This window comes from Phoxinus phoxinus (assembly GCF_949152265.1).
Source record: "Phoxinus phoxinus genome assembly, chromosome: 1".
NCBI classification, from domain to species: Eukaryota; Metazoa; Chordata; class Actinopteri; order Cypriniformes; family Leuciscidae; genus Phoxinus; species Phoxinus phoxinus.
Window position 1 is genome coordinate 30,696,547 of NC_136876.1, and position 14,739 is coordinate 30,711,285.

General features: G+C 37.3%; 1 protein-coding gene across 2 annotated transcripts in view; it reads left to right on the forward strand.

The window, feature by feature from the left end:
* Positions 1 to 14,739, forward strand: part of prkcbb (protein kinase C, beta b) — a 144,164-nt gene that overhangs the window by 68,426 nt on the left and 60,999 nt on the right. For both annotated transcript variants that reach the window (XM_079618958.1, XM_079618957.1), the window contains exons 4-7: positions 1,154 to 1,265; positions 5,097 to 5,225; positions 12,823 to 12,979; positions 13,104 to 13,238. In XM_079618958.1, the coding sequence (XP_079475084.1) occupies positions 1,154 to 1,265; positions 5,097 to 5,225; positions 12,823 to 12,979; positions 13,104 to 13,238 (533 nt within the window). The remainder of the gene's footprint in view (positions 1 to 1,153; positions 1,266 to 5,096; positions 5,226 to 12,822; positions 12,980 to 13,103; positions 13,239 to 14,739) is intronic.

Genomic DNA, 14,739 nt, shown 5'->3' on the forward strand with positions numbered 1-14,739 from the left:
TCTTTGGTGTGCCAGTGTTGCAGCTGACTGGCAGTGCCCTGCTGACCCGGTGCTCCAGTATCCTTCAGTTCACAGGTGTCATGCTGCCAATGTCACTTCTGGTGTCAGTGCTCTGTAGACAACCTCCAGTATCTACCCGGGATAATTGTGATTGTAAACGGGAGGGACAAAAACAAATCTGATGCTGAAAATATACATAATCTATATAATACTAATCAATTATGTATTTAATGATATAATAATAAATTATATAATGTTAAATGTTATTAATATATGGCTTTATTTTATATAATATTTTATTTATATTGAATGAATAAAGAATATGTTATTTGGGTTTGTATATATCAAACAACAAAATTGAAAAACAAATCCTTTTGAATCTACACTGTTCACAAGTATCTTATGTTAACCAAGGTTGCGTTTGTTTGCTCAAAAATACAGTAAAAACAGTAATAGTGTGAAATGTTTTTTTTTTCAGGATTCTTTGAGTTTAATTATTTGAAATAGCGTTTTGTAATACTTTTATCAATTTATGCATTCTTGCTAAATAAAGTATTTCTTTAAAAAAATCGTACTTTTGAATGCTGTGTGCGTGGGTGCGTGTGTGTGTGTGTGTGTGTGTGTGTGTGTGTGTGTGTGTGTGTGTGTGTGTGTGTGTGTGTGTGTGTGTGTGTGTGTGTGTGTGTGTGTGTGTGCACATTATATGATACAGTATATTAGTCTCACACATCTGCAATGTGAAGTGTACTGTAATTTTGTGCTGTGGATGCAGTAGCAATCCAACTGGTTTTTGACAGTTTCAGACACTAGTTTTTTATTTCTGATTTCTAATGGGTTTCCTTTTACTCATAGAAAAAAGTTTCAAACTTAAATATTGTAAAGCTATATGCTGGCTATTATCACCCACTTTCTCATTGCCTCACCTGTGCTTTTAACATGTAAAATACCATTGATACCCATTTAAATTCCTCTGTGACCTTGGATACGGTAGACTCATTTCTCTTCTGCTTGTTTTAAATGTACTTCGCTTTAAGATTATTTTGCACCTTGTATTTTTGTTATTGCAATCAACATTAATTCACAATATGTCTGGTAATGCTTATTTATAGCTAATGTGGCTGACTGCTCTCTTTTTTTGTGTGTCTCTCTGAAGGACCCGCGCAGTAAGCACAAGTTCAAGGTCCACACGTACTCCAGCCCCACCTTCTGTGACCACTGCGGCTCTCTGCTGTACGGACTCCTCCACCAGGGCATGAGATGTGACCGTGGGTATCTCTCACTTTCCTTGACTTCCACTTAGACGCTTAATCACTCATAAGCATTTTTCTTGAAGAATTGTATGAAATGTGAGGGCTTTTCACACTGCGCTTAACCCCGGGTCATCGTCTTTTTTAACCCCGGGTAAAGGAGGGGAGTTAGCTTTTTACCCAGGGTTATGAAACCCTGCTCTGTTAAAATGTTACAACTAGATGCTTAGCAACCGGCAACCAATTGCGTGCCTTATATTCACATGCTTTGGGCAGTCACAGAAACACAGCGCGATGTAACAGTCGTTTCTGCGTTTGATCGGAAAAATGTCAAACGGCAATAGAAAACGCAACAGTTGGAGTGAAGAAGAGACCGTTTCATTCTTACCTTCAAAAAAAAAAAAACTTGATAGTACTGTCAGCAATGTGTAATCTGAGGACACGCAATGCTAGAGCCTTAATGTCTATTCAGTGACACTGGCACATGCGAATATGCAAATAAGGACTTTAGCCCAGGGGTTTAGGAATGTGCAGTGTGAAACATCACCTTATGAAAACCCAGGATAAATGTTAAACTCCGGGTAAATTATGAGCAGTGTGAAACGTGAAGCAAGATAACCCATGATTCCATTTATCCAAGGTTTGCTATTTCAAGTGTGAAAAGCCCTTTGGTGTGCTTCCTCAGAATATCCTGTTGTCTATGTGTGTCAAGTTTCGGTTAGTGTGGACATTGCGATCATAGGTCAACTCGTAAAAATGGGAGTTGCCTGTCCAATTAGACATCTTAAATGATTGGGGCCCCGCAGATTCAACTTGTAGATCTCTATAACTGCAGTAAAGACGTGTACAAAGTTTCATGGGAATTGGACCAGCAGCCTAGAAGGAGTTTGAAAAAGTACATTAAAATGATGCAAAAAAACAAAACAAAAATCTAAATGGCAGCCCTTTTTTTAAATGTATGAAAAGATTAGCGTTTAGTCCAAAGCTGATCCCAGGATACAAGTTATTTTTGTGGAATGGATGTTGTAGGGCTGACTATGGGATATCAAAAGTTAGGATTCAGTAGTGTAGTTGTCACATACTCTGCATCTGTTATTATAAATTAATTAAAAGGTTTCATTCTCAAATCATCCACTGATGCATTTTGACTCCCCTAACTTAGTGTTTGCTTTCACGTTTTACATCACATTGGTTTGGACTGCCAGATAAGAATAGCAGCACATTGTTAGATTTTGAAATGTGTGTCAGTACTATTCTGTTTTTCTGATGCCATTTGTACACAAACCATGCAACCCTAGTATGATGGTTGAGTGATCTGTGTGTTACCTATCCCTGCGAGGCGAATATCCTGAGTGAGAACATAACCAGGCTGTATGAAGTCTCGCTCACAAAGCACCTGAGTGAAAAGAGATTTTCCATCTCACGGTAGCCAGCCTCTTATCCAGTGTCCAATACATAAAACATTCAAAATGCTTCACTCACTTAGCAGCTGTCTGAGCCTCCGGGGCACAGATATTCAACCGCCTCATACCTGATTGTTGGCTAACACATATTCATTGATATAACAGCATATTTACCGGCCGCTCTTTACTCTTAGTAATGTTTGACAGGCAGGTAGGCAGACTAACAAGTGAGCAGACAGGTGGTGTAAAGATGAGGCGCTCAGCATCTTCAACTGAAACCTGACACAAAGTTGTTATGGTTGCAGACAGAGAGAGCTATAATTACCTTTGTTTAGTTTCCAATGCATGAGTCGTCTTCTCCGGGGCCCTCTACAGTGTTTACACTCCAGCTATGGCTTGTGCTCCGTCACACTTCTGACTGAACTGTGGAGAAGTGCTGCAGTGCATGAGGAATTACTGTGTGTGTGTGTGTGTGTGTGTGTGTGTGTGTGTGTGTGTGTGTGTGTGTGTGTGTGTGTGTGTGTGTGTGTGTGTGTGTGTGTGTGTGTGTGTGTGTGTGTGTGTGTGTGTGTGTGTGTGTGTGTGTGTGTGTGTGTGTGTGTGTGTGTGTGTGTGTGTGTGTGTGTGTTTCACAAGTATGTTCTTGTGTATTTGCTTGTTTCACAGTCATTTTCAGAAGTAGTCTGAATTCCGGAGTGCTTTTTCGCTAATTGATGTAAACTTATGTTGAGTCCGACTGCTTGTGTTTGGCCTGTGGCATCCAACACAACAAAAGCATCATAACAGTGATTAGCATTGTTGCTTAAGCCCCTATTGACCCTGCTGTAAAGACCAGCTTAGAGTATTTCTGATATAGCTGGTTGGGCTTGCTTGTTAAGCTGTTAGGAAGCACAGCAGCACCCAAAACACATGTGCTGGTGGCTGTTGATGTTTTTAGCAGGAGAGTACAAACTGATGACTTGTTTGTTCCTGGTCAGATATTCAACCTTAAGGAAAGACTGTTCCCTTGTTCCAAATTCTAGTGAGTCACCTCACTGTCCACTGCATACATGCCTGTAGGCAGAATGTATATGTATAATACATAATATATTATTTGTAATAATATGCACATACAAAGTACTCAATTTTACACTCAATGTATAAAAGGATGATATATATATATATATATATATATATATATATATATATATATATATATATATATATATATATTATTATTATTATTATTATGCTCACCAGAAAAGAACAGTCATACAGTCATATTGAGAAATATTGTCACTTTTATGTGTGCCTTTTAACAAGGTAATTTTTTATAAATTTAATGTATTTTGAATGTATATGGTGTGTGTGTATATATATATACACACACACACACACACACATACACCATACACGGGTACATTGATTTATACACCATATACATTGATATATTGATGATACTAATATATATATATATATATATATATATATATATATATATAAATATATATATATATATATATATATATAAATGTACCAGTATACACTATATACATTCAATATACATTAAATTTATAAAAATTACCTCTTAAAAGTTTACATACACTTATTATTCATGCGTTCTTTGTTTGTCCTGAGCAGTTAAACTGCCCAATGTTCTTCAGAAAATTACTCCAGCTCCCGCAAATTCTTTGGTTTTCCAGCATCTTTTGCATATTTGAACCCAGAGACTGTATGATTTTGAGATCCATCACACTGAAGACATGAGGGACACATACCCAACTATTACAAAACATTCACTGATGCTCCAGAAGGAAACACGACACATTTAGAACCTAAATTCTTAGGGAAACTATTTTGCATTTGTTATTTATTTTGTGTTCTGGGAAACATATAGGTATCTTCTGTAGCTTCTGAAGGGCAGTACTAAATAAATAAAAAATATGATCTTTATATAAAATAAGAACAGTTTATATTTTACATCCTGCTCAAATGCTCTATGTAAACATCTTTTTTGTAAAATATCCTATGCAGGACAGTAAAAAAAAAAAAAAAAAAAAACGCATTTTAAATGATCCCTCTAATTTCGTTAAATAATTAACATTTTGCATATTCTGAAAGGTGTATGCAAACTATAATGTATATACTGTGTGTGTGTATGTATATATATATATATATGTATAACTTTATATTACTTACATTTGATGCAGTCTACATGTTAGTCTAAAAATCCCATGGCTAAACATGGCCACACACACACACACACACACACACACACACACACACACACACACACACACACACACACACACACACACACACACACACACACACACACACACACACACACATATATATATCATCCTTTTATACATTGAGTGTAAAATGGAGTACTTTGTATATGCATATTATGTCATTTGGGGTTTTGGTGTAACATCTCTTCCTCTTTCTGTCTCCCGCTATCCAGACTGTATGATGAACATCCATAAGCGCTGTGTGGCCAACGTGCCGAGTCTGTGTGGGACTGACCATACTGAGAGGAGGGGCCGCATCCAAATCACCGCAGAGATCAAGAACAATGTGCTCACCGTCAGCAGTGAGTCACTGCTGCCCACTCACACACATTTCACTGCTGCACACATGTGCATGGAAGCAAACACTCACTCACTCACGTCTTCCAAAATCGCTGGGGGATCTTGGACCTCCTGTTACCACACACATGCCTTCATTTGACCCTTGAAGAGCAGCCAAAAATGCACTTTATACGGCACATCTTGCATGAATACTTTCAGTTTAGGCATGAAGTGTGCCGCCTGTGAAGGCTTGTGGGCATATTTTCTTAGTGTCTGATTCCTCCTAGTGGTGAATTCAAAGCAGCACCAGATAGCAGGGACCTGCATGCACCATTTCAGTATTTTAAAAGCTTATCGTGCTGATCTATTGGAAATGCCCAACTGTATTTAAAAAAAATAGTTCACCCAAAAATAAAAATTGAAGCAGTACAACTTCATGTGCCTAAATACAAGCACTGAATGCTAGACTACATCTCCTGAATCCAATCCATATCATTTTTTTCGAATTATACTATCGTCATAATTTGAGCACAAACCGGTATTGAGCCCTATTGTCAGTAGGGCTGTCAAGATATCAGATTTTTACAATACTATTATTATGACCAAAAAAAAATCACAATAACGATATTATCTCAATATAAAAATTTTGAACAAAAAATTGCTTTTGTTTGTTTTGTGTTCTCTTTTTTTCCGGCAAATGAATCGCACTCAAAATACGAGTGCAGCGAGGAGAAGATAGAGTTTGTAACCAAAACTGTACAAAATGTACAAAAATAACTTCCTGCTACGTAACTGGGGTGTCTAAAGGCCCGTTCAAACCAAGTACGATAACGATAAAGATATAGTTCTAAAAATCTTTCTAAATATAAAATTAATTGCAGAGTCCACACCACAAATACAACATTAACGTCACAGAGATAAGGATTTCAGAACAAGTTTTGGTTACTCTTTATTTTAAGGTGTCTTTGTTACTCTGTAATTATACATTTAAGTACTGAGTAATATTAAGTAACTACATGTACTTACTCTAGGGTTAGGATTAGGGTTTGGTTTAGGGTTAGTAGCATGTAATTATGCCTATTACATGGCTTGGTTCAATTCTAATGTAGAATGCATTCTATTATTTCTTGATAACAGACCGCTGCTAAGTATAACACACCGTTGCCATGAAAAACAGAGAGTTGCCATGGACACGGTGTTCTTTAACGGAAGCAATACAATTGTTATTAAATCAATAAATTCCTTTTTAAATCAATATTTTGGGTCAAATTATTGATTTATTTGGTTGGTAGCCATGTAATAAGCGGGATAATGCATCTCTGCTTCGCGCCGGGGTCCCGATCTGCCTGTCGGGGTCGGGGTTATTTGCTATAACAACTGCCTCGCTATACATTATCCCTTAAATAATTTATTACTATAGTAACTGCATGTAACATTTAAAAATTACATTGTAAAATAAAGTGTTATCCAAAAAATGTCCGACTGATGAACGATAAAAACATTGTAAGCCAAACAGAATCCATCCTGCTTTAAAGAGCAACAAAACTGCAGCACGCTTAGAATAAACAGAACGATTTATATCGTTATCTTTATACATATTTAGAACAAACAAACAATCTGTTTAAAACACCAATGTAAAAGAACTGTAAGGGGTACCAGATGATAAGGTGTATTGTCAGAACGTACAAGCAAAATCAAGAAAGCACATAAGGGGATATAGAACAACAAAATAGCTCTGATGTCCAAAATGCAGCATGTGACAGTGATGAAGTGAAGTGCATTCGAGCTCATTGTGAAATTCTATAGGATCCGTCAAACATGTATTACGTTACACGTGTCCATGGTAACACAACAAAGGACACTTAAGTCTCCTTGTCTCTTCTTGGCATTAACACAAACATGCCTCCGAAACAAAAGCACAGGCACGCTGAGGACACAGTCTTCTGTTGCATCCAGTGAGAAAAACAGATTAAAACGTGGTAATGCTTTCTGTGTCCAACAGAGGGCGATATTCTCATTGTCTCAGCAAGAACCAGTCTGAGAAAAGACTCATCTGCACTCCCCGTATTGATGGACCCAATACGGTTTCAAAACTCTATGCAATTTTTCCACTGGAACACACAAGTTGAATTTGCTTTGAAGAGTCTTCACCCATCTGTTTCCATACAGCAACAATTCATAGTTTATTTGTCACGTTATCAAACATTCATGTAATTCATTGTGCAGCTCCAATCAAGAGGTATCATGCATGAGATTCATGAAAACCAGTGCTACTAGATGTTATTGACACCCAACAACCAGCAACATGTTTGATTTAAGAGCTGCATAATGATTTGCATGAACATAACTTAAAAGTTGTGTCTGTTTATCACATATTGCATGACTTCAGAAGACCTGAAATATACTTTTATGATGCGTTTATAGTGTTTGTTTGTTTGTTTTTGGAAAAAGTTGTGTGAAGAATCCTTAATATTCTCCTTTCGTACTCCAAATGAGAAAAAAACATACAGGTTTGGAATGACATGAGGGTAGATGATGACATAATTGTCAATTCTGGGTGATCCAGATTCACCCAGAATCCTTTAACCTTTGTAAACCCTTCACATTTTATATGAAAATGTAATATGATAATAGCTTTTCAAGCAGTGTATTAAATTATAGCCATAATACATTTCCACTTACTTGTTATTGTATTGATATGAAACTATAATATCCATGGGGAATTTCCACTTAGTTCTAATTTCCACTTAGTTACACTTTTCCGAGCAGAAGATGAGCTCAATTAAATGAGATTTCTGGAAGACAAACCAAGAGAAAAGTGATCAGTTTGCAGTTAAAGAAATGAGAATTCTGTCATCATTTACTCACCCTCAGGTCGTTCCAACCATGCATGCATTTCTTTCTTCTGCAGAACACAAAAGGAGATGTTTTGAAAAAAAAAAAAAAAAATCCATACAATGTTGTTTTGGACCCCATTGACTCATCTTGTGGACACACACACACAATGAGATATTCTTCAAAATATCTTCTTTTATGTTCCACAGAGGAAAAATATGTTATACAGGTTTGGAACAACATGAGGGTGGTGAATGGTGACATAATTGTAATTTTTGGCTCAACAATCCCTTAAATGCTTTCTGGAGGAAAGTAGGCTTGGATCTGTGCATCAGTGGGTGTGTATAAGTGACATTAGCCTCAACACACTGCTCCATATTCAGCCATGCGTCCCTTTTCTCAAGCTCAATCCTGGGCTATTTCACCCCGCGAGCCTCAGCTCCCATTTTCCCTTAGAATTAACTAACAGCCTTTAGCCCGCTAGCAGCTAATGAGCTGAGCTGCACCATGGAAAGAACCGAGGCGCAGACAGCCCTGAGCGCAAAAGACATTTTTAATCCATCACGCTGTCCTTTATAATTTAATGTCACGCGGCGGTGCCGCAGATCTGCTGAGCGTACAGTAAGATGAATGGGGCCACTTCCTGTCGCGCATTTCAAAGGCCTGTCACTTAAAGCTAATGAATTGACCAATACCTGGATGGAAATGGGGCTGCCGCTCTACCTTTTAAAAGGTCCTTTCCACCTCATCTTTCTCGCACTCACACTCTGTTTGACCACCGGAGCACTTGCGGGTTGATAAATGTTAGTGAGGTACACTGGGTGACCACGATAAGTGTGTTGTCAGCACTTGCTATGCAACTACTTTTTGTGAATGAAGACTTGCGTCACAAAAACATTCTTGTCCTTACATAAGCTTAATGGATCCAGTCAGTTCTGGATCTGTTCCGAGCACCAATAACGCTCATTTTCCGACTAAATCGACCATTTGCTATTGAATTGCAGTGCTGTTTTTCACCTAGAGGGGGCAGTGCTGCTTAATTATTTGCAGAAGCATCAATTATATTCCTACAGCCTTTTACATATTTGCCTGTTAAAATATCAACTGTGTTATATGCTACAATGTTAATGAGTATTTTTTAATCAGCTGGGTAACATTGACTTTCCTACATCTCTGAGCCACAAAACTGAACGTATCTTGTAGGTCAAAGCTTTTGATATCTTCATGCAAATATTCTTACATGGTCAGTGATCCCGCTTGCTTTAATTGCTCCGTGCGGAGGGCTATTCCGAACGAACGTGTTGTGTGTAGCATTTATTAGCTGGCAGAATAAACCCTGCTCTGTGAGCACGACAGTTCACGCTGAAACTCATCTCTCTTCCCGTGTCCGTGCTGCAGTACGCCGCTGTCTTAATGAACAGCTAAGCCTACCTTCACACACCACTCATTATGGAAATTACACTAGCCACAAATCTCATGGCCACAGCAGCCTCCTGCATTAATTGTTGTACTGGTCAAGTGCTGAGGTCAACCCCAATTACTGGGATAGTCTGTGTGCATTCGTAGCCCCATATGGCTCTGAGGGCTCAGGAGACACAAGAATAAATGACTGACAGCTATTCGCTCCCATCTGGGGTCCGTAGTTAGGGCTCTTGAGGGGTAAAGGGTTCACAAGGTTTTATCAGATGCTTGACATCCTACACTGAACTTTTTTTTTTCAGTATCTTTTTGTTTTCTAGTAGAAATGTAGATATTCTTAAAACATGATTAAATTACTTGAGAAGGGAAATATATATTGAGATTTATTATAATATTAATATATTTTCAAAATGTATTGTGTTGTTTCATTGTCTTATATAGTTATCCTATCATACATTTTACTAAATTTATTATGTTTTATGTATTTATTTTTCTAGTGACTTGAATCTTTTGATTGATTCTCTAAAAATATTAATTCACTGATTATTCTTATGTGTACGTGTTGTGTATGAATATTTTGTGTAATTTTTAATGTACCAGGTTCTGTCGAAATGCTGGCTATTGAGTCCATTACAAATTTCCCTATCAGGGACAATAAAGTATATTTAATTTCATTAGTTTAGGGATTCTTTCTGCACGGTTTATCATTCGTCAGGAGCTGCCGACAATTTACTCACTCTTTGTGTGTTATGAGTGAGTCATTGAATTGTTCAGTTGATGCAGTAACACTTACTTGGTAAATCTACTAAGAGTCTCCGGAAAGAAGCGTTTTCCCACAAACAAAGCAAATCTACACTACTGTTCAAAAGTTAGAGTCGGAAATATTTTTTAAAGGGTTTTGAAAGAAGTTTCTTCTGCTCACTAAGGCTGCATTAATTTATCAAAAATACAGTAATATTATGAAATATTCTTACAATTTGTGTAAAAGTGCAATTTAATTAAAAAGTGTCAGCATCATTACTCCAGTCTTTAGTGTCACATGATATTTCAGAAATCATTCCAATACGATTTGATGCTCAAGAAACATTTATTATTGTTATCAATGTTGCACTGCCTATTAGTTATTATTTGTGGAAACCATTTTTTTCAAGATTCCTTTATGAATAGAAGGTTAAAAAAAGGTTAAAATAGCATTTTCACATAACAATACAAAGTCTTTACTGTCATTTTTGATCAATTTAATGTATCCTTACTGGGGGTGTGACGAGACCTCGTGCCATAAGATCTGTCTCGTGCTATTGCCATGACGGAGTGTGAGGTTGAAGTTAGGATAGAATATGGCACTGCTATGCTACTATATTTACATTACGCCTCCACTGTCGTTTTGCTTTTATAGAAATAAAAACCATTTAATTCAGTTGGATAATGGTCGCTTCAGTTCCATCCAGCTCATCCAAGACGAGCTGCGGTGTCATATGTAGTGCAGCAGGATTCAGAGTTCACTGATCACGTGATGAGAGTAAGTGACGAGATGACTGACGAGACCATGGCGGAGGATTCGTTGCACAACAGAGCCCAAGCGTCTTACATATGTCGTATCTTGTAGAATGCGCACTCAGCACCGCCGCTCTCTATTCACAGAGTACGTGCGATCACGAAATCCAAAGCGAAAGCAAAACGTGCGCATTTAAACGCAATTTCAATACCCTTCATTTTGAAAGCGGCTCCCAGATGTATGCGAATATCTCTCAATTTGAAAGCTATCTTAGGCCTGGCTGTGTAGTTGTAACCATCTCTTTGCTCTGTATCATGCTTGAAGAAAAATTCGGTCTCTATTTGCACTTTGAATATTGAGAGAGTACTTTGATTATGGTTGCACTTATTGTTAACTGTGTTATAACTGTGTTATTCATTTTTATTTATACTGTTTTTATTTCTATGATCAATTTGTGGAAAGGAGTTCAGTTAGGAGGTCAAAAGTTGTAGAAGCTCATAAATCATGTACAGTAAAGTCAGAAGAGACTCATGAATGAAATCATACAGAAGAGAAGCCAGTCAGTTGAGTTTGTGGCAAAACCTTTTAATTTACAGTGTTTGAGTATGTTGTCTTTTACTGCATATGATAATTCATACTCAGAAAGTAGAAATGACAATTCATTACAAGATGATTACCGGTAGTTAAGACATTTCAAATGCACCTGCAGACTGTTTTTCTAGTCATGTATTTTTTCATTGAGGATTTCTTAAAAATACTGTGCAAAAATCTCGTCTCGTCTCGTGAGCTAACTGTCTCATCACACCCCTAATCCTTACTGAATAAAACTATTATTATTATTTTTATCTTTTGAATGGTAGTGTATTATTTGTCTTCCATTTTGTCAACTGCTCGGCATTATTTTTATCAAGCTGTAGACAAAAAAAGCGACAATAATAATAAAATAAGTTAGGAGTTTCAGTAACATCCTGACATGATTTTAATTGTGAGATTGACTCACATTTTGGCTTGAATGAACAACATCTTGTGTAATCGGTCAGCGGTTCCTTGTTAATGAACAAGATGCATCATTAAATCAGTTTGTTCACAAACATGATGCCTTCTTCAGACTCAACAGTGACTCTTTGAGAGAATGCTCCAGTTTTTCAGTTTGTCAACAAATGAAATGCTACTTCAACCTGGACCTGAACAGTATTGGAAGGCAGGAAGATTAGCCTAGAAATATAGACGCACCCTAGTGGCAGCAAAATTTATTTTGCAGCCAGGGTAGTCTAGCAACTCTCCGTTGACTTTCGAGCTGGAAAAACCTAAATTGGGTCAGGCCAATCACATCGTGTATAGAGTAGGCGGGGCGGGCTTAACATAATGACGACAGAGTTGCGATGGTTCCCTGCCACTTGAAAACAAAGAATGGCTGCTGCTGCTGGCGAACAGCGGTCTTTTGAATCGGCTTTGGGTGCGACTCTGGAGGACTTGGAGTTAAGTTTTTCTTTGAGAAAAGAGCAAAGAACGGCACTTAAGTCATTCTTAAAAAAGGAAGAATTGTCCCGCCCCTCGGATTGAGCCATCCCAATGGTGAGTTGCCAGACCTAACATCTTGATGGAGGTCTGGCTTGCCAGGGTACAGGAAGATAACTTTTCATTATAAATAATGCATTTTTATGTCAGTTCTGCTGAACTCCAAAAACATTAACAGTGCTTAAGATGTGATATTTATTTATCAAAAGTTGCAACATAACTTACACAAACTGTAATAACTCTTGATTTAACATTTACTGCATTGATTGCACACTAACAAAAGTTAAAATACTGAAATCTTGGTCTGTAGGGTCTTATGTGTCCGTGATGTATCCTGTATTTCTACATTACAGTTAAAGAAGCGAAGAACCTGGTGCCCATGGACCCGAATGGCCTATCTGACCCCTATGTCAAGCTAAAACTCATCCCTGACCCCAAGAGTGAGAGCAAACAGAAGACCAAGACCATCAAGTGCTGCCTGAATCCCACATGGAACGAGACCTTCACATTGTAAGGAAGCCTAGTGGCACAGCCAAAAGATCAGTAATTTGTTTGTCTGGGAAATGCAAAATCAAATGTTCAGCTTGATTTCTTTGTCTCTGTCTCTGTCCCTCCTGCGCTCTGTGTCTTACAGTAATCTGAAGGAGTCTGACAAGGACCGCAGGCTGTCTGTGGAGATCTGGGACTGGGACTTGACCAGCCGGAACGACTTTATGGGATCTCTGTCTTTCGGCATCTCGGAGCTTCAGAAGCAAGGAGTGAACGGATGGTGAGAAAGCCTGCTGACACACACATATACATCTGTGGAAGTGAGGAAGTCCCCGAGGGGCAAATAGATTGTGTACACACTAATATTAAAAGGTTTACGTCAGCTAAACCACATTGGATATCACAGGAATTCACAGACGTGCAGCAGTCCATACACATCGAACTGGTTCAGTTATCTCCTCTGGTTTTGAAGACTCTTACTCTTTCAGAAGTCCTCAGCTCTTCATCTAAGAGCTCTCCACCCTGTTTTCCGCTCACACACATTCCCGTCCCTGCTCGAACACCTTTACATGCCTGGCATGTCAGCTTGGGTCTGTGTATTTTTTAATCTGCATGAGCCCCTGTGAACGTGACAGAATTGAGTTAAATGACAAAGGTCAGATCCACATTATCTTTGCTTTCTTCTTCATGTTCTCTCTCTGTCAGTCTTTTTTTCTTGTACTGTAGCCTATATTGTCTAGTCATTAGTACAAGTATCTAGAGATTGAAGTATCTAGTAGTTCTTTCTCACCTAACAGATACTGTTCCACGATCATGGGATAGCATTATGTAAAGGTTGTGTAAACGTTAAGATTACGCTACAAATATATTAATGTCTACGGTAGGGCTTTTTCAGACTCTTAAAAGCCAGGGACACACGATTACGATAACCCTTTACAAGGGACATTTTATTTATCGTAGTACAGTACTAAATATACATATGAAGCTTCAGATGCAAAAGCCTCTAAGTGAAATCTGACATTTTCTTCTAGAATGATAATTTTTATCAAGCTTGAGTGATTTCACTTTAATGACAATTAATAGGTAATTTTCATTGCCATTAAATAGAAATAACTGAACATAAACTGAAAATAAATAGAGCCTTTTGCATCTGAAGTCTTCATATATATATATATATATATATATATATATATATATATATATATATATATATATATATATATATATATATTACATATTATAGTATATATATATATATATATATATATATATATATATATATATATATATATATATATATATATATATATATATACAGTAGTATTTACTGACATATCACTGACTTACTGGTATAAAAAATATATAATTAAAATTTATTTGGAGTAATTCTTTATTGCACAATGCACATCTCTTAATTTTAAGCCTAAAATGTAATATCACTATTAGTAAGGATAGTATTATACTTAAGTATATCAGCACTATTTCTGAATAACTAAAGTACATTAATTACAAAAGTAGTTGTTTCAATTGAGTTGAGTTAGTGTGTTGAAACTCGCGGTTATGGAGTGTGATATTTCCAAAACATGCTCAAAGCTTTGACCGATCAGAAGCAACACACTTTTTTGGGGGGGAGGGGATTCATAGAGACAGGAACTAAACAGAGCGTCACTGACAGGTGTTGCAACAATGTAAAATATGTAATTTTTTTTTTTTTTTTTTTAAAGACAGTTTAAGAACATAAATGCATTGAGTAGGGTTTGGTCCCAATGGCAAAAAAAGCA